Source organism: Panthera onca, chromosome D3 (assembly GCF_046562875.1).
Source record: "Panthera onca isolate mPanOnc1 chromosome D3, mPanOnc1 haplotype 2, whole genome shotgun sequence".
Lineage (NCBI taxonomy): Eukaryota > Metazoa > Chordata > Mammalia > Carnivora > Felidae > Panthera > Panthera onca.
In genome coordinates, this window is record NC_138350.1 from 54,185,008 (window position 1) to 54,206,313 (window position 21,306).

The 21,306-nt window shown below is 39.0% G+C and overlaps 1 protein-coding gene across 1 annotated transcript in view; it reads left to right on the forward strand.

Annotated features, from left to right (window-relative positions):
* The first annotated feature begins 5,790 nt into the window (after positions 1–5,790).
* The window catches only part of ASXL3 (ASXL transcriptional regulator 3), a 175,287-nt gene continuing 159,771 nt past the window's right edge, over positions 5,791–21,306 (forward strand). Inside the window, exon 1 of the mRNA XM_060613566.3 lies at positions 5,791–5,968. Within this exon, the coding sequence (XP_060469549.2) occupies positions 5,915–5,968 (54 nt within the window). The 5' untranslated portion in view covers positions 5,791–5,914. The remainder of the gene's footprint in view (positions 5,969–21,306) is intronic.

A 21,306-nucleotide genomic window follows, 5' to 3' on the forward strand; every position in this document is an offset into this window, starting at 1 on the left:
AATAAGAATTCTTCAGTTACAAAAGGAACTCTATTTCCCCACTTCACTCCATCCTTGTAAAAGTTGCAGAATGGCCTTGTATCTTCCTTTGAGTTTTCAGTGCTAGGCACAAATGAAGAGGAAGTTCCGCTACTAGATTAATACCTATGGTGTATACTTTATATACCTTACGGTAAAACCTACCATAGCAGGTAGGTGAAAAATTACTGGAAGAAATTACTGGAAGAAATTGGAGCCTCCAAAATTCTGTTTTGGGTGTCTCAACCACAAAAGTCACCCTTTGGTAAGTCACCCATTGTTCAAATGCATGATTCATTATTTTGTTATCTAAATGTCATAACTATCTTTGATTCTTTTCCCTGGGGATACCTTGCCTAAATGTGAATTTGAATCATTTGAATCAGCTGGTAAGAACTTTGATCAATGCGCATTATTTAGCAGAAAATTCTTTTCTCTGGAGACTCTCCTCCTTTTTAGACCAAGAGGTGATTAACTCTGTAGTAAAGATCCAAAATGTCTAGATCACAAGTGGAAACTGAGGCAAGCAGAATATCAGTAACACGGCCATTTTTCCTGTGAATTAGAGTCTGAGACAACAGTTGTAATCAGAATTCTAGTCTTTTCCTTTGTGAACTAAAAACATTCTTTCCACACAAAGATGAATTTAGCAGCATGTAATTTTCCTTCTTATCCACTGAATGTGGGATTGAATTAGAGTTTACCTAGAGAAATCTAATTTGTAGTTTTGAAAATAAGCAAAAAGCTGTTAGACCGTAATGTTGATATTCTGATCACGTTACATATGCATAAGAAGATAGTATCGAGCAAAGCTTTATTTACATTTCCTAAGTGTTTTTTCATTTTGTATAAACTAATGAGTGGTGCTGTTGGGGAATATGTGTATCCCTCTTTGTGTAATGGATTAAGCGTGAGTCCTGTTAAACACTAGGCCATAAATCAGACTGTGTTCTCTATGCCTAATTAAGGGTTTAAAGGGGGAAAAGGTAAATTCTTGAATGAAGGGCTCTACTCAGAAGCAGTGTGTGATTTCACAAAGGAAGTAGATAAAGCAGAAAAAAAAGAGCAATTTAAGTGAAAAAGAAGAAAACTATGAAAATATGTGAGCCACTTTATTCTACTTCTCCTCAGATTTAAGAATGCCTAAATCTCCACATAAAACATGAAAATGTTTATTTTTTAATCAGTGCGATGAAATGTAATAATAATACAGATTGACCAGAGAATTTAAAATGAGTGTCAAAATAGTGCTAATCAACTAAAAAAAAATTACATGCATTGAGAATTCAAACAAAATCAGCTACAGAAAAGTTTTGAAGAAAATTCACAAGTGGTTTTTTTCTTTTTAGCTACATGTATATAATTATAGTGCACTAAAATCTCAGCATATTGAACTATTGTAGATTTCGAGTAAAGAAACAAAATAATCACAGTTAATCCACTTATTTCCTAGTGGAAGAATTGCCATGAGTTTTGATAAAATTAGTCTCAGATAATAGTGTTAAAACACTTCTCTATGTTCCTGGAGTACAGCTAATGTTTATATTCATAGTATAAACTGACTTTGAATATATTGAGAGCCTTGAAAAGTGCATTACATCGCATATGCAGGATTAGAAAAGGAGAAACAAGGTCATAATTCATTAGCCTTTAGGAGCTCCAGTCAGTAATATCTGACTATACATAATTAATAATGCTGATATTTGGCTTTATTTCACCTCGCTTTGTATTACTCCTGATCTGCTCAGTGAAATATAGAAGAGGGACAGAAAAAGAAAACATTTTGCTATGATGAGGAAAAGAAATAGATTTTGATTGACTGGACTTGTATTTACAATAAAAGGGATCAATTTACTAAATTCCCACTTATTTTTTTTATTCAGTAAATATTTATTCTGGACCAGATGATGACAAGTAATTTGTTTCGTGCTAGAAATTCAATGAATTGGGTAGCAGACAAAGTAGACAAGGTGTCCACCTTCATGGAATTTCCAGACAAGTGAGATCCTGATTGATCATTAACAATAGATGTTTAGGAAAAATAAGTTTATTAAATGTTCTTATTTGAAGAATTCAGAGATTCTCAGCTTATACATAATAAATATATTTCAGAAACAAAACTCAGGTTACATGGTTATCAAGACCACTGAAGAACGCTTCCATCCCCCTGGCAACCCTTGCCTCCGTTCTCTCCTCTCAACTTTTATTACTTTCCCACCCCACCTTCTGTTCCATATTGTGCTGCTGGCTGGCATGTGTGTGTGTGGGGGAAGGGTGGAAGAGACTTCCATTAATTCTAGACTTCCACATGCAATGGGTGTGTGGGTTGGCAATGAAAGCAAACCCTGCCTCTTATTCCTGACTGCAACACACCTCAACTCCCTCATATTTGGTCAACACTTTGATGAAGATTCATGGTAAAACCTTGTATTTCCTGAGACCAGTCCTGATACTTCCATCCCCAAATTCTCAGGTCTCTCTTCTCTTAGTATTGGAGTCTCATATGACCGTTAACCCTTATCCAGCACAGCATCACCTGTATTTTGTCTTACATAAATTGATATTTATTACTGTTTGGGTTTGGTTGGTATTGAGTCTTTATCAATTGTTACACATCTCGTAATATAAAAATAACGTTCCTGGAGATGAAAAGGTCTGCTGGGATTGGTGAAGGTAGACATGCACAACGGGAGTGTGAATTGTTGAATTTTGAACCTAAAAGCAGGAATGGGAATAAAGAAAGCTGGGTAATGCAGAGAAGGAGCTGTTACATGCCAAATGAACTTTGGAGCTATCCCTATTCTGTCTAATTGGATGGAGAGCTCAGAAAAGAAAGAATCTATAGGGCAGTTCTCACTGGAAGCTCTGTTCTTTGTGTTATTCCTCCTCATTTTAAGGAAGGGTTCTTAAAATACAAGTGATCTTATATGAAATTGAAATGAATGCCAGCAGCACTTGGTATATTTCATCTACCCATTTGAGCATTTTTCTAGTTCTAAATTGTTCTGACTTTTACTGCACTTTATTTGGAAAAGCTTCTCCTCTGGCCTACAAACGTGAATGTTCAAATCCTTCCCATCTTTCAAATCCCACTCTAAAGGACATCTCTTTCTGAAAGCCTTCTTTAATGTCCACAGCGGAGAGTTATTTTTCTTAATTTTCACATAATTTTACTTGTACGTTTGTGACATTCACTATTTTCTACCTTTTAAAAAGATACTCACATAAGTTACTAAACTGTAAAAGAACTGTAATGGATTCATATGCTCCTTCCTTCCACTACATTTATTGAGAGATTGTCATAAGGAAAAGTATGGCCTGATATGCAAATGTAAATGTAGAAGAAAGGAATATAACAACAGCAACAACTTCTAGACAATGGTGGCCCACCTCTGTTCTGGTGCTCTGTGAAATAAATTATTTTGGCATAGAACACAAGTCTTTAAGTGGACATACCTACCACAGACTATTTATACTCAAATATCCAAAAGTAGAGATAGAATCTAAGAGTCTTCAGAATATTGATTATTTATATTTAGCTCATGTCAAAGAACGGGTACACGAATAATAGCATTTAGTTTTAGGTTTTTTTTTTTTTTAACGTATAATCAATTTACATCGCTTAAGGGGGATGATATATGTTCTCTTCTGTGATAACCAGAATTGTTTATTAAAGAATAATAAGTTACCGCAAAGCAAGCGAAGAAGTATTTTCCTTTAGCTGGCTGCAAAACTTTTTATTAAGCACTATTTCACTGAAAATAACAAATTATATGCTATGGTCTGATTGCTTAAAATAGGTATTTCTGAATAGAAGAAAAAACATTAGTATGAGAGTACTTTGAAATGTATCAATTACTTTAGTTATAAAGAGAATTGTTGAAAATAAAAGCAGATGTGAACGTGATTCAAATTTAATATATTTGAAATGTAAAGTAAAAATATAATACACCTGGATAGAGTTATGCAAATTGCATGGGTAAATTCTTCCCCTAGGGATAACTTCGGTGTGTTCTCTAAATCCTTTTAAAAAAAGAAAGTAGGAAACTGGAGGTAATTTTGAGATGTTTCCTTCAAAGGATGCATAGCTTTTTCCTATTATAATGAATTAATAAAGTAAATCTTTTAAAAGAAATAAAATAATCAGCTCTTTATGGTTGTGAACGGCCTCTGCTTAATTTTTAGTAATTGAACATTTCTATTACTTCAGTCATTTGACACTATTCTCAAAGGAATCACCTTACTAGTATCGTTCTCATTCTTGGGCATACGTTTTTTCAGTAGATGTAGATGTTCATTTCTAGTTAGGGGTATTTATTTTTAAGTATTGCAGTTTAGAGTAATAGAAACAGCATGGGAGTAGGGTCAAAAGATTTGGGTTTGGTTCTTAAAACTGATTTAGCAAGAGATCTCACGTGCAATGTAATGTTTTTGAGTTTCACTTCCTCCGTGCAGTAGACATAAAGATCTATGTTTGAGCGCCTTGTTTTGAAAGGGTCAAATGAGATAATGTATATGAAAAAATGTCAAGTACTATTTACATACCATTATTATCACATTTAGGAAATAACCTTACATAAATAATCCAGTATGAGTGCCCTCTTTGTTTTTTAGATACTTAAGATAAATGCACGCAAAATTAATGTGTAGGTCATAGGACCCCTTCTTTTCTTTGCTTAACAGTAATTTTCTTGACCTAAACAATTTACCAGTGGTCTAAGAAGTTGGAAAGGTTATAATAAACTTTCAAGTCTTAACATAACATTTTGTAGTTCGCTAACCAGGTTAACAACCCAACTCTTCATGCATCCCAAACCCGGCAATTATAAATAATTTAAAAAACACGCAAGCGTTAGCTGTGCCGTTGTTTACATATGCCTCACGTTTTACGCTACGGGATGATGACCGTACGATATTTAAACATAATTAGCGCTTAGGCACAGCAAGGCACCGCTCCACGGCCACATCTCTCTGGTCTTGCATTGTTTAAGACGATGTAGATGGTTAATGTTGAGTCAAGTTGCACATTCGATACGAGTTCTGTTAAGAGGCTGGTTTTGTACCCTTGCAGCAAGGCTCTGGGAATCCACCCAGCCAAGCAGAAAAGGGTTAAGAGTCCAGCAGAGGGAAGTAGTGCGGAGTGACTATGTGAGAATGTGTGTGTGTGTGTGTGTGTGTGTGTGTGTGTGTGAGTGTGAGCGCACAGGACAGAAGCCTCGAGTTGCGGAACGGACTTGTACACAAGTTCCAAAGGCTACCGTGTCTCCGGTTCTCCGCCCTCGCGGGCCCCGGGGCCACGGCCTGCACCCAGCGGGCAGCGCCCCGTGGACTTGGGGGGCTGGGCTGGAGGGAGAGGGGTCTCGCGAGGGTTTCAGGGCGTGGCTGGAGTGGGGGGCGCGCGGCGAGTGTGCGCGGGTGTGCGCGCGCGAGAGGGCGAGTGTGAGCGCGGCGAGTGTGAGCGCGGCGAGTGTGCGGCCGCGTCGCCATTCCCCGTGACGTCAGAGTGTATTGTTGTGAGCGGGGCCGAGCGGAGCATCCCCGGAGCTGTCACCGCGGCGGCCGCGGCGGCGGCGCAGCGCGAGCCCCGCACGAGCGAGCCCGGCCGGCGCCGCCCCCGCCCCTGTCCCCGGCCCCGCCGCCGCCGCCCCAGCCCCCGCCCCCGGCCCGCCCGCCGCGCGCCGCCGCCGCCGCCGCCGCCCGCGCGCCCCCACCCACCCCACCCCACCCCCTCGCTCCATCCCTCCCACCCGCCGCCGCCGCCGCCGCCGCCCGCGCGCCTCCCCCCGCGGAGCGAGTGCGGGTCACCGGGTCACTGGGTCATTGTCTCCGCGCCCGAACCCCGAGCACCCCGTGGAATCCCCCACGTCATCATCAGAACCATCAATGAGATGCAAACATGAAAGACAAGAGGAAGAAGAAGGACCGCACCTGGGCCGAGGCTGCCCGCCTGGTACGTACCGCCCCCCGCCCGCCGCCCGCCGCCCGCGCGTCCCGCCGGCCCCGCCGCTCGCCCCGCGCCGGCCCGCGGCGGCGGAGACGGCCACTTCCAGCCCGAGCCGCCGCCCGCTCGCCGGGCTCCTGCTCTTTGTTATTCTGCGGGAGTGGGCTCGCCCAGGGGCCCCTGTGTGTGTGTGTGTGTGTGTGTGTGTGTGCGTGCGTGCGCGCGCGGAGGGGCGCAGCGATTATCTCGGGGAGCCCCGCGCCAGCGGCGCCCGGGACCGCCCGGGACACTTCTCCCGGTACTTCGCTCTCGGGGCTCGGCTGTGCCTTCGCCACGGGTGAATTTCCGAGCGCTCGGCCCGCTCGACTTCCCTCTCTGCCGCTCCGGAGACCTTTGTGTGGCAATTACCACTCCCTCCCGGCCCCTCCACCTCCCGGAATTTCATCAATAACTCTCTGTGCACGGTCTGTGTGTGTGTTCGGCGTTTGTGAGTTCATACATTTTACACGTGCATGCACGGTGTGTGTCCGACACGGACTTGTGGGGCGTGTGCATGTGGGCTAGGTCGTGCGTGTCCGTGTGCCGCGTCGTGTGCATTATGTATGCACACTGATACGTGCATGTTTTGTGTGGATCAAGTTCGTTTGTGTTTTGTAGGTATTGTGTTCTGTTCGATGTTTGTGTGTACATTCTGTGCACGTGTGTGCAATTTGTGAGTGTGTGTGTCGGGGCGAGTGTGTGTGTGTTTGGTGAAGTTGGGTCAGTGTCATTTGTAGTGGGAGGTTATTAAGAGTGTACAGCTAGGTGTGTTTTAATGCTGGCTTCCTGGGCGGTGTTACTTGGCTGCTTTTCTTTAACCTTTCGGAGCTTACGTTTTAATCATCGAAAGAATGTCTCTATAGAAATGCTGGTTGGCAGAGGGGCGTCGGCGTCTTTGGTTTGATGCATGTGTATGTGTGGGTTTCTTTCTTTCTTTTTTCTTTCTCTCTCTTCTTTTTCTTCTTTTAAAGGACAGCTGTAAACGGATTTTTAAAAAGGATATTTCTGTACTGTGTGCCTCACGGGAATGCAAAGCATTACATTTGAAGCTCAGCCTTTCAGGGTTTCGGCTGCATAAATTAAATATTTACTTAGCAACTTACTATCTTTTATAAATTGGCTGAAAGAAGGCAGACTGCATGCAATATGGGGGGGGGGGGCGGTAGGGGGGGCGAGACCAAAGAACATGTTATTGGGTTGACTTTGTAAAGATTGTTTTACTATGACTGTGGGTTGGTTTTTGTTTTGTTTGTTTTGTTTTGTTTCTTTAAAGCTTTTGAGTAACTACATCATGCTCAAGGAGAACATTTGTCAAAAGTAATTATCTGAGTTTGGTTGAAGGGCCTTACTGGTTTGTCTCTGGATTGGAGCAAGGGGTTTTAAATAATTGACCCTATTACCCTAGGAAGAAGTGACAAAAGTCCTTTTTAATTGCAATCTAGTTATTGGAAGCTGGAGTGGCTAGGCCCCTTTACCTCATCTCTTAATTTGTAGTAGTGTATGTTATGATTTCTCCCCTTATCTGTGATTGTGTTAATTACTGAATCACTCACTGTCTGTGGATGAATGGGCAGGTGATAGTCATTGTCTAATGAACTGCATCTGGGAAAGGAAACTTATCTGTGAGGAATATGTGAAAAGTAAGCAGTACGTGTTAAGTAGATGCCAGATTGATGTTATCACTGAATTTTTGCTAGAGCATAGTACATTACTTATTGTTTGCTCAGCCATTAATTCAGAATTGTGTGGGGGTGTGCAGGGCTTCTGAAAATGCATTATTCAGTTTCCTTGGAGTGGCAATCAAGTATTATTATAGAGCTTCAGTGTATGTGTTTTAAACAAGCGAAAGAGTTGACTTATAAATATTTTAAAATAATGATTCATGAATTACCTATATCTGCTTGCAGAGAATTATTTAATAAATAACATTATTCTGATGGAATTTAAAGCTAACCATTTGTATTCAACAGTATTTGTTACTGTTCCTGAAAGTACTGTGCTTTATTTGATCTAATCATAATAGATCTGTATTGATAAATCTTGAGATGGATTTTTGAGTCGCATCTTTTTGTTAAAAGTTGCCTTTTCCTCTTGCAAAGTTCATTGATGGGAAAAGACACACTAGGAGTCATCAACACAAAAGAACTAATGATAGACCAGATGTCTCTATTTTAACCAGACATATTGAACTAGTAGTTATGGTAATTTTTCAATTTGGTTCAAGTTATTTTTCCCCTGGTAGTTGCACAAATGTGTATGTATTCAAAATGTGACAGTTGAAATAAAATACTGAATGAAATAGCAAGTAATTGTACTGGAAATATCTTTCTCAGGAATTTGTGATTTGTAATTGTGGCTTTATGATCATTCTTGGCTTACTTCGTGAATAAAAGAGAAAAGGATCCATTTGGGCAATTGTGACTTTTAAGTATTTTCTTTATGATTATATGCATACATATAGACTTAAACTCTCTTACCAACTTACGTGAAAACCATTTTTACTCTTATAATTATAGTTTTAATTTACACGCATTTAAAAAGTAATGCCTTTTGGGAGGGCATTTCTGTGATATAAAAATACTATCGTTACATATTTTACACTGCCCCTGCTGCTTTTGCTGTGGTTGTTGTTATTAAGGACTTTTAGCCTTTTCTCGAGACATCAAGTGTTAAACCAGGTGTCTGATTTTAAAAGTAGAGACTAAGGATGAACGGAAAATATGCATGTGGTTCTTGCAATATGGGAACTGAAAGGAGAGAGTATCCAAATTAATATTAAGAATAACCTTCCAATCATACAGTATATAATATATATCTCCTACTGGAGTGTGTGTGTGAGAGAGAGATTATCTTGAAAGAGAGGGTTTCGGGAGAGGAAATGCAAAATACATTTTTTGAACTGTGACCAAAAGCTTATGTTTAAATGTAGTTTTGCATTCATTTTTAAGAAAAAAAATGTGGAAGAAGAATGGTTCTCTGTAGAGTAAGAACTTCCAGTCGACAACAGAAATTTTGTTTTCTTTCTTTGTGAGAAAAGTGTGTGGTTCGTAAATCTGCAAACTCTGAGTGGCAACTCCAGGGATTTTGCTTTAGATAGAGATGCAGCTATCAAGCCCTACCAGTTTTCTTGCAGAAGTATGTAGTGTTTGTATGTGGTGAGCTTGCTTAGCTCAGGAAAGAAGGAATGGTAGTATAATTTTTCTGTATTTTCAGGAATGTTGTGATTATTAACAGGGTGCCATTTTAAAGCAGTAATACCACATCTTTTTTTTTCTTTCTCTTTTTCTTTTCTTTCTTCTTTTCATTTTTTTTTCCTGCCCTGCATCAGTTGCAGAAATTTCAGCCTTCAGCCTCCCCACTCCCCCTCAGCCTTCTGCAGTTGTGGTGGTTACTTTGCGCATTGCCATTTAATATGGAGGCTGCTCCCAAACCAGATGCATTTTCATTCGTTTTATCTGCTCTTCTAAGGTTATAGAGTCTCAGAGGATCCCACAATCACATGGAAGTATCTTCTGTCTTAATATTTGTAGACCACAATAAGAATAAAAATCAAAACCATAACTCATGTCGAGCTGGGGCTTTGACTTTAATCCTTTTGACTTTTATCTCAAGTCTTCACTCTGTTACTATAAATACAGTTTAAACCATTGTGAAAGGATCTTCATGCTTCTTTGTAAAAAATGGGGATTTGACAAGACTTTGTTTTACTGCACTAAGGGGTTTCTTTGTTACTGGCTTAACACAGAACATACTGTTATTTATATATTTATTCTAGGTTAATTCTTTTTTTTTTTTTGACATGCGAAAATGTTGTTGCTTTGAGAAGTGCTTTTTGATAGTTTCATCACTTTGTTCTATAGGGAATGCTGCTGGTAAGATAATGATTCAATGTATTAATTTGTTCCCTGGGTTTCTTCTGTTTGTTTCATTCCTTACAATCTTTGTTTAGTCTCACTGGCACCTGAAAATAAATCTTAACAATCTTCAATAGCTTTGTGCTTGGTAACATGGCTGATTTATTTGCTTGTAGTTTAGGTACATTCCCAAAGATAATGACTATTAGTAGGGCTTTTTTTTTTTTTGTAGTTCAAGGTGACCTTTGGGGAAAAAAATTTAATGGCAAATTTGCCTCATTCTTAGGAGAAAACAGATACATATCTCTTTATGCCATAGCAGAGTTACTGAAGGTTTTAAGTAAATTGAAATTTTGTAAATCATATTCTATTAAAAATTAAGTGGGGCTTATTAATTAAAGGAAATCTGTGTGAATCTTTAGCACAGACATTCTTTTGCATAATGCATTATATGCTAAATAAACTCTTAGGGTTTCTGTGAAATAAAGCCAAATGGCATTGGTAGCTGTTAAAATAGAAAACAATTCATAATTGTTAACTTAACTGGTTGCCTTGTCTTTTGTCTTTGTGTTTTAGAAATAAATATAATTATTCAGGAATGATGAACATGGGATGGAGGAGAGAGCATTGGTACTGGTTTTGGCATTTTCTCACTGTGCTGCTGGTGCTTAGATTTCAGGTTTTGATCAGGCCTTCACAGTTGAGAACGTTTTGACTTGTGATTGAGGTAAGCCCCAAAGGTGCACATGAGCATAATCGTGACGGTGATTATTGGCTTATGAGCCTGGCTAACGTATTTGGCAAATGGAGTTTTATTTTCATTCGCTTACATTTCCATTGGTTTGATTCAGCTGTTTTCTATCATCCGTACATGTAACATCATCTCTTTATGTTTGCATCTCATCATCTCTTCTTTCAGATGTGGAACCTAAATTTTCGTTTTGCAATTTGGAAGATGGAAAAGAGTTTAGCAGTCTCTCTGCCTGTTTTGAGTTTCCAGTTGGGAAAAACGTGTTTGAAATAAATGAGAAATGTGAACTTAGGCCTACTGTTTAGGTTGTTAATTTTTTATTTCCTGCTGACATGAAAGGGAATTTTAAGAATTGATTGTTTCTTAAGTTTTTCTCTTCTTCAAGAAATTCTTTGGTAGCAGATGATTCCTCGGATGTCAGAAATGGACTCTTGGCATGCTGTCACTTTTAGACTTGTAGAGTCATACCTGTAAAGGAATTTCACCACCGAAAAGCAAACTTACAAAGTAATGAAGTTTAATGTTTAATTATGTAATAATGTCAACTTTCACTGAAATGTACTGGGAATGCGCGGTATGGTCCCTAACCTTTTTGAGGGTTTCTCCATAGACAGCTCAAATGCTAGGGAGGATACGAAGATACACATCTTCAAGGAGTGTTGAGTTCAGTAGAGGAGACGAGGAACACTGGAGGAAGACTGAGCAGACACCATCTGTAGGTGTCACATGAATGATCAAGCAGGTGCTAGTTTACAGATTCACAGAAGGGAGAAGCCGTGTGGTATGAGGTGACTGCAGAAGGCTTAGCGGATTAGGTGAAATTGGGCTTGTCCTTGAAATATGAGTAAGATTGAACAGGTCATGAGAGGAGCACATTCTAAGAAGAGAGCCCCGCAGGCCAGAGGACGGGTTCAGGAGGCAACGCGCAGACAAGTCTAGAAATATCTGAAGACTTGAGAGGGTAGGCACCTCAATAAAGTTGAAAATTACATTGTGGCCAGATTGGGGGGAGGGTATTTGCAAGTGATTTTAGGACAGTTGGACCGTGTAAGTTGTTGCATGGGGCTGGTGCGATAGGTGCTAGTACAAGTAGGATTTTTTTTTTTTTTCAGAAACACAAAATAGAATGACTGTCTCTTGTACAGAGAGGGGACACCAGTGGTTTGGGGATGTCTCTGAATGCTTCCGTTACTTGGTAATAGAGTCTGAAAACAAAATTGATGTTAGAAATATTTTATTTCAAATAACACAACTTTATTCTGTCCATTGCCTTGGCCAAATGATGCAAAGTAAACATCAGTGAGTAATATGCATTCCGTTTGTAGAAAACATACACAGGGCACTGTCTCTGGAGATCAGTAGGTAGCTAGGGTTATTTCAGTAACTCAGTCTCCAAATGTGTGGTTTAATGATATGCCCAATATCATCACCCTGTCTATAAGGAGCAAGGCTGGCACAGGATTAAAAAAAAATACTGTGTCGTGTCTCTCTGATTTGTAGAAACTAACACAGGCACTTTAAAATGATGTGAATTTAGCTGATTTGTTGCATGGAGACATAGGGAGGATCCAAGCCTACATCAGACTTATTATTTCCTGCTTTTCAGATTGCCTGCTTTTCATTTCTCTCTCTCTCTTTCCTTTTCATTAAGTATCTGCACGAAATTATTATTATCATTAATTTATAATTTAAAATCCTCCCGGCACCCCTCCTGCAAAGGTTGTCCATAGCAGATCCTGGCTCCTTTCTGATAGGGCAAGGAGGAGGGGCATCTGTATAGAACCACTTTCAGCTGTTTGCCAGCACTGAGTGCCTTGATTGTTCTGCTTTTGTCCCTGCACAGTTGGTAGCTGTGGAAATCTAGCCCGGATTGAAACTTTCCCTGAAGAGCCCTTGGGGAACAAATAGAAACATTATATGATTAGCCACATTGTTTTCATTATTAAACAAATCTACATAAAAGGGTAGCAATTAACAGCTTTATCAGCCTGAACTTAGACACCTACCTCTCTTCTCCCCTCAGTATTCCCACTTGAAGGGGTAACAATTAACTGTTGCTGGTTTTAATGTCAGCAACTGACAACATTAAATTGGGAATAGGCACTTCTCCTGGTTGATTGACATATAGCCCTCTGACACATTCTTATGTGGTTTAAGGCAAATGCATGCCCTGGGGTTAGAGCCAAAGGGCTTGTCAGAACATTGGCTTTAATAGCTAAAATGTATAACTTAAGTGACATCCAAGACCTTAGTCTTTGGTGGAACTTTTAGAACCTCAGGAATCTTGCAAGGCAGTGCAATCTATACTTAGTGGACACAGTTAGAACTTGCAAAAAAATTTTCTAGGTATATAGATGTATAATTTATTTTATAATACTTATTTATCATGGGTTTATTTTGCATGTCTTTAGCATAAGTTAGTCCATGAAAAACTATGTAATGATGTTTAAAAGAATTCCAAAATTGCTATTTGACAAGGGTTCTATTCTTCAGTTATGTGGTTGTTGATTTCTGAATATATTATTTATGACTTAAGGGAGGGAAAATAGGATGGACCCTCTTCACCTTATTCAGAAGACATGACATTTCAAAGATTTTCTTAACTATAAGGCATTAGAACCTATTTTACAGTTTCAAAGAGTTAGAAATTGAGGTAGGATCTTTGGGCTTATTTTCCAGATCAGTCATAGAGAATGCATGATATAGTGAAGCCGTTGGTTATTCTTAGTTTCTTTTTAGTGTCAAAGGTAAATGACTGCATATATAATTTGTACATATATGAAGACCTTTTTTTAAAAACAAAATTAATGCTTATTTATTTTAGAGAGAGAGAGTGTGAGCATGAGTGGGGGAGGAGCAGAGAGAGAGGGAGACACAGAATCTGAAGTAGGCTCCAGGCTTAGAGCTGTCAGCACAGAGCCCCACATGGAGCTCAAACTCACAAACCATGAGATCATGACCTGAGCCAAAGTCGGATGCTTAACTGACTGAGTTAACCAGGCACTCCTGTCAAGACCTTGTTGACAAGGCTGAATAACTGAGTTGTTGTCTGGACCATCAGGACTCTGTATGATGCCCTTTCAGTGCTCTGAAACTCAGTTTCAGTGAGGGAAGGGATCCTCACACATTCAACAAGCAGTTCTCAGACACTATCAGGGTATCCGAGTTTTCAACTCAGTTCTGGCATTGTCTGTCCAGAGACAGCATCAGATTCAACAGGTTAAGGGTTCAGTCCTGTAAGCGTGGTCCCCTACCCCCTTCAGAAGTCAAGAGCAAGTCCCGGTGGCTGTTATTTGTGCTTCTGACTGACCTACCGACTATAGACTGGAAGTTCCAATGACTCCATGGACGTCAGAGGCCAGTTGCAAGTCTAGGTTGCTACCTGTACTTATAACCAGCTGTAAATCAGAGCTTCCCATGACCTGTTTCTCAGGTTAGATTAATTTGCTAGAAAAGTTCACAGAACTCAGAGAAACATTTTAATTACTAGATCACTGGTTTATTATAAAGGATATAAGTCAGGAACAGCCAGATGAAAGAAATGCATAGGCTAAGATATGGGGAAAGAGCTTGGGGCTTCCATGCCTCTCCAGGTGAGGCACTCTCCGTCTCCACGTGCTCACCAACCCAGAAGCTCTCCGAACTCTGCCCCTTTGGGTTTTCCTGGAGGCTTCAGTACATAGTCACAATTGGTTAAGTCATTGGTCATTGGCACTTGATTCGACTTCCAGCCCCTGTTCCCTTCCCCAAGGTCAGGGGATGGGACTGAAAGTTCCAACCTTCTAATCATACGGTTGGCTCTATTGCCAACCAGACCCCATCCTTAGGTGCTTTCCAGGAGTCACCTCATTAGTGTCGTGAAAGATTCTTTTATCATTCGCAACACAAGAAATTCCAAGGTTTTGGGAGCTCTCTGCCAAAACAGGACAAAGACCAAATCACCCCTTCCAGCCTAAACTTCCCTCCACCAGGCACACACAATAGATGATCTTATTTTAAAAAGTATTTATAAGAAAATCTCTTTACTTGAAAATATGTTATATCTTCAAATTCTTGCAACCAGAAGCAGTCTTTTCCTAAATCCTTTCTGTTTAATTTCTTGTCTCTTTTAAAACAATCCAAGAAATTAAATTAAGTCATTTTGCAACAAACGTCTCTGATATTCTCCTTGTTCTCTTTCCATCACTATTCTTAGGCTTGCTTGCTTCTCCTTCTCTCAGTTTCCGCTTTAGTGTTGGTGTATCTCAGAATGCTGCCTTCCCTCTCCTTTTTATTTTCATTTTCCTCCTCTCCTTTGGCCATCTAACCCTTCCTCGGTGGCAATTCTCTCATGATGAGAGCTCAATCTTTGAGCTTTCCCTGTATTTTGGACTTATATTAACAAATCCTTTGTGTATCTCCACATATTCTGGAGATTTTAGATGAAATGTATCTAGTACAAACATTTATTAGATACTCCCCACAAAAGTGTACGTTGGGCACACAAAGAGAAATGTGACCACATTCTTGTCTGGGATGGGGGAAACTTATCTATGTGTACCTAAACATATGGTGTCTGCGGGGAGTTGTAAATTCTGTCTTAATTATAGCTCACATTTAGCTCTTCCTCTTTTCATTCACTAAATTTTACATAGTTCTGACCTTCCAACTAATTTTGTCTCTACTTTTAAAAATCTTACAGAGGCTGTATTTCTCTTTCTAGTAGATCTGATCTTACTGAATCATTCCTCTGCTTAAAAACTCTTGTGATTATCTTCATGTTAAAGAACAACAGGTCATAGGAAGCCCTTTTCAATATTGGAAACAATTGTGATTGCTTTTCCTCATAACATGAAGAATTTCACATGTCCATTATACATCACAACAAATGTTCTAACTTCTACTGCCTTATGTAGATTTATTTTGTATTCTTTTAAAACACAACAGAGGTAGTTAATTAAATTTATCAGGAGGAAGTGAATTTTCAACATTTTATCTGCCTCTGTGCTCAACTCTATTTCTTGAATCTTACTTTCTCTTTTTTTTTTTTTTTTTTTTTTTTTTGGTAAATTGCCTCCTGTAACAGCCTTTTTTTAAATTAAAAAAAAAAATGTAATGTTTATTTACTTTTGAGAGAGAGAGAGAGTGAGACAGAGTACGAGTGGGGGAGATGCAGAGAGAGAAGGAGACACAGAATCTGAAGCAGGCTCCAGGCTCTGAGTTGTCAGCACAGAGCCCTATGTGGGGCTGGAACTCACAAGCTGTGAGATCATGACCTGAGCTGAAGTTGGATGCTCAACCGACTGAGCCACCCAGGCACCCCCCCCCCCCTTTTTTTAATGAGGGGCTCTGGGTTTGTTAACAGTCTTTGTATATCTGAAATGTTTTTGTTTTGCCCATCCCTTAAGAGATCTTTTTTTATTATACTTTAACATTTTGAAGAAATTATAGACTCCCATGAAGTTACAAGAATTAAAAAAGAGAACCATGAGCAAATTGCTACATTCTCTCCCTGTAATTCATACTCTTACCCTAAATCTTTCCTATCCTCATAAATTTAATCTGAGCACAGTCCAGATTGGGTGTATAAAAGTGGCCAAGAGCAGCCTTTAGGAAGATTATCCCCCAAATATGTAGATTACAGTTCAAAAAGCGATCTCTAACACAGCTCAGCACATCTTTTTTCTTTTAAACTTAAGTATTTATTTATTTTGAGAGAGAGAGAGTAGGGAAGGTGCAGAGAGAGAGGGAAAAAGAAAGGGGGAAGGGTAAAGAGAGAGGGAGAGACAGAGAATCCCCAAAGCGGGGGCTTGAACCCATGGACCTGAGATCATGACCTGAGCAGAAATCAAGAGTCAGACACTTAACCGACTCAGCCACCCAGGTGCCCCTCAGCACATCTTTTATTAAAATAAAAGTAGAGAACTTGATAGGAAAAAACTAAAAGGTACAATGTTATCACCTTTGAGTGATAATTTAGCTAGTTACAAAAGTCTTAACTGACAATTTTTACCCTTAATATTTTGGAAATGTTTCTTCATTATGTTCTTGTGTCAGTGGTTGTGATACTGTGGCTGAGGTGAGTTTGTTAGTTTTTAAGAGGTGATATGCTTTTGTGTCTGGGAGTTCTTGCAAGTTCTCTTTATCCTTTAAGTTCTGTAGTTTTAATACTCTATCTTAAGTGTTTTTGGATAGATTTATTTATTTTCCATGATACTGTGTGTGTTTGTGTGTGTGTGTGTGTATTTTAGAGTATACTTGTGCTTTTTTATGTTTTAAAATTTTAATCATGTTGTAGTACAGAAACTTAATTTTTGCATTGTGTACCCACCAGATCATGAATTCTTTGAAATCTTTGAGAGTTGACTCAACATCTAATAGTTTAGTATATTCAGCTTATGGTTTGGAAATGCTTTAAGAACAAAGCAAAAAGGACCTCCATAATACTGAACAGGATACAGCAATGAATGTGTTAGCTTTATCAGTCAGAATTACAGGTTGAAAGCAACAGAAACAGAAAACAAGTCTTGGTAACTTAAGTAGAAAAGAGTCTTTTGGAAACCATAAAGTAGTTCATATAATTATTCAGAAAGATCCAAACACCAGGCTGGAAAAATAGGCAAGGATCAATAGAGGCTGGGTAGCAGACACACACACAGTCATGCTACAAGAATAGTCTAGTTGAGATATTGCTATGGGCATCATTAATGGTCACCATTGTGACTTAACATTGTCATAGGACACTGCCATTGCTGCCAGTGCATCCAGGTTCAAGATTCAAATCACAGGCATATGCATTTAATTGTCAGACTCTGGCTCCTGTACCTACACCTCAGTTATTAGGCACTGATGAAAAGGTGTATATGGCCTCTTCAGTACCATAGTGGAAACCTCTCCATCTGTGTCTTCATAGCAGTGATAAAGTCAACAAGATTAAAACCAAATGCCTCATTTCTTCACCACCTCCTACTCCCAGCAAGTCTGCTCTTCCTCTCATCTCTCAGGGAAAGCCATCCTCACAGTTGTTCAAGACAGAAACATTCTTGTCATCATTAATTCCTTTTTGTATTTTTTCCCTTTTATCCAGTAATCACTGAGTTCCACAGTTCTACCTCCTTTTCTTCAAATCTTCAAATCCTTGTTCTTACATCCTACACTTATATCCGTTTCCACTGTAATTTACTTTGATACAGGCATATATAGGTTAGGAAAAGAATATAGAATAATGACAGGCCTGAAAGTCAGGCAGATAATGTTTCAGTCTCAATTCTGCCACTTACTATGTATTTGACTTAGGGCAAATTATTTAACATTTCTCAATTTTTCCATTGTGTATTAAAAGGGAATAACATAAAAGAGTGGTTGGAATATTTAAATACGGTAATGTGTATAACATACTTAGTATAGTTTTGACATTAGAAGATGCCAGTTAATGTTCATGCCTGGTAGTTTTCCTTTTCTCATTAAGTGGCTGTAACAACCTTGTAACTGATTTCACTGACTACGGGCTTGCCTCCACTCAGAATTATTCTTCTTATTGCATCCATAACCGCTTCTTTAAAGGTGAAACTGGTTTATGGTACCCCTTGAGGCTGACTTAGTTTCTGTAGGAAACAGATGGCATTATCTTAAAGGGGTGATTAAGCAAAGTTAGGGCACAGTTAAAGAAAAGAACAAATCAGGGTGAGGCAAATCAGGGATATCACCAGCAAGAGGCTGTCACTCCCCTTAGTCTTGAGGGACCAAAAAGAGTAGGGAGTGGGTACTGCAGTGATGTGGGCTGTGATTATAGGAGAATGGTGCCTGACACAAACTGTGACCAGAGGTAGTGGGATATCAGCACTGCCAGCTCTCACCCCTACTGGGGGCACTCATCACATCAGTACGCCGACTTCTCTCCCTTCTATTTGCTGATCTCCACTTGACCTCCTGTTGGCTGAACCCATCCAGAAGTCAGAGGACAGGGATCTCTGTTGAGAAAATGTATAGATGTCAGTCTGCTGGGTCACAGAGCTGGGTGGAGGAAGGCAGAGAGTGAATCTGGAGTTGCCACATGGGCATATACAATATATACAAAGTACGACTTTTTCAAAAACCTTTGTTAGCTTTCCTTTATTTAGGAGTATAGCCCACTTGTGTCAACATCTTATAGGCTTGTTTCATTCATACTTCTCCAGTTTCACTGCTTGATTTTCTTCTCTAGTCATATAAAAGTACTGCGAATTTATCATACATTCCCTTAACTTTGTTCACGTTGTTTCTTCTCTGTGTAACATCCTCCACCCACCCCTTCTTCTTTTTATCTGGTAAATTCCTGTGCTTTCTTCAGATTTCAGTCTCCCTTGAGAAGCTTTTATGTGTTCTGAAAGCACTTTGTAGTTGTGACAGTGTATTATAATTAGTTGTGTACTTGTTTATAATTGTTTCCTGAGTGCCTAATGCACTACCTTATTTTAAGATGTTGCTGATTATAGTTGAATAAAGTGAAGAAGTCAAAGAGGGTTGTTCAGGGGAGCTGTTAGAGTTAAGTCTAAAAGTTTGCAACAGATTTGTAGAACTATAAAACTTATGTCTCTTTGATTTATTTCTGTGCCATGCTAAATTGGCACTGTACAATCTAGAGAAGGGATCAGATTTCCCAAGAATCAACTGGACAGCTGATGGATTTTGAAAGCCTGTGTCTACTTTCAGCTCACTAGCACCTTTTACTACTTTGGGATAATAATTTGATAGTCATCATGCTTAATGGCACTGGAAAATATTCAGTTCCTGCCATTAATATGTTAGGTGCCTTGGGAATGTAATAAGATATGGACCTTGACCTTTGGGAAATTAACTTTAAAAAAAAAAACCCTCTTAGGGCCCAAGAGATACTTTGCTATAAATTTAAAGTTATGTAGTGTAGTAGGAATTCAATAGCCTAAAAGTAACCTTCTTCTGTATTTGATTTTAATAAGGTACAATGATGATTTATAAAGGCTTGCTATGACTTCCAAACCAACAGAAGAATTTTCTAGTACATTGATTAACAGTGAAGATTGGAAATGTTTGCAGAGTAAATAACCTCCTTTTACATATAAGTAAAATATTTATAAGCTTGGTGTCATAGCTTCCTTTTAAGAGTATAAGAATCTTATATAACAAAGGAATGAGCCTTAGTATGTCAATTGTCATAAAATATTGCTGTTACTAAAGTGACACTAATTAATAATAATGGCTAGTAAGAAATAATGCTTATTGGGTACTGATAGGCCTGACACTGCCCTAACTTGTTATATGTGTTATATTGTTTAATCTTGAGAGCAAACCTACAAAGACACATTATAATATTAACCACATTTTTTTAAGTGAAGAAATTTAGACTTAGAATGTTTCTTAGTTGAATTTCTCTCAGTTGAAAGTGAAATAAATTTAACTCAAGCTAGTTTAAGTAAAAAGGCTCACATAACTGAGAAATCCAAGGGTAGACTTCAGTTCTAAGTGGATGGAGACATTTAGAGAATGCCATCAAAGTATTTGCTTTCTCTACACTTTTGTTTTTCTTTTTGCTTGTCTTCATACACAGAGTTTAAGACAAGTTTTGGGCAAGAGAAGGTGGTACCTGGCACCCCAGACCTGCCTCCTCTAAGCTTAGCACACCAGTATAAAAGGAATCAATCTTTCTCTCATTATTAATCGTATTATTATTATTATTATTATTATTATTATTTCAATGCTAATCCCAGGGAAGTCTTCACCATGCCCTACTTGGCTGATGTACTCATCCCTCCCAGCAGTGGCCAGGATCAGATAACATGATTGATTGCCACACAAGGATCACATGGAGCAGAGGAAAATTGCACAAAAGCACCAATAAAAAGCAGATGGAAAGTATACTGGGAAAACAAATTATAAATGCTCTTGTCTTTACTACAGAGAGGGTGAGTTAACTTGCTGAGCTAGTAAGTAGTGGAACAGTGATTCAAATCCACATCTGCCCAGTTTTGGGGCTCTGGTCCTTAAGTGTGTTAATGTAAATACTTCCTCATTCATTTGTCCTGGTATTATTTTTATGACATTCATTTCATATTTAAAAAATATTAAAACCAAGGCAGCTTTTGCAAAGGTTCTAAAGATTTCTTTCATCTGTTTCCTCAGAAATTTATTTTCTTGACTTAGAGGCTAAAAACTACCATAGATGGTTTCTGTTCTATTTTCCCTCACAGACCAGTTTTAGCATTTGATATGAATAGTCTATATACAACATTTATAACATAGTTTAATGCAATTTAGGATCTGAATTCACAAAATATATAATTCTGGATGAAGCTTCCAGGTACTTTCTGGATGTAAGTAAATATTTTTATTCACCAACTAAATTCCAACTTTTCTTTGTGGTGCTGACCATGACCCTTGGAGGATCTGAGCTTAGCAAAAGAGAGCGAACTTCTCTGTAGTGTAAATCCTTATTTATTTCTCTGAATATTGAGATGAGATCAGCAGAATGAGCCTTATTTCACGTAGAATTATATGGGCATCACAATCTTATTGCTGTCACTTCTTGTTTATTCATCTAATGCTATTTCTCTTCTTCTAGAGCTTAAGTGAAACAAAGATAGTACTTCAGGAAATATCTTCTTTTCCTTTGCTCCCACGTCCTCCATTCCCCCCTCAGTCTTGTGGAAATTTGGCCATACTTTCTCATTTTGGATGAAGGTGATGGTCCTGAGTGTTAATGTTTGTGT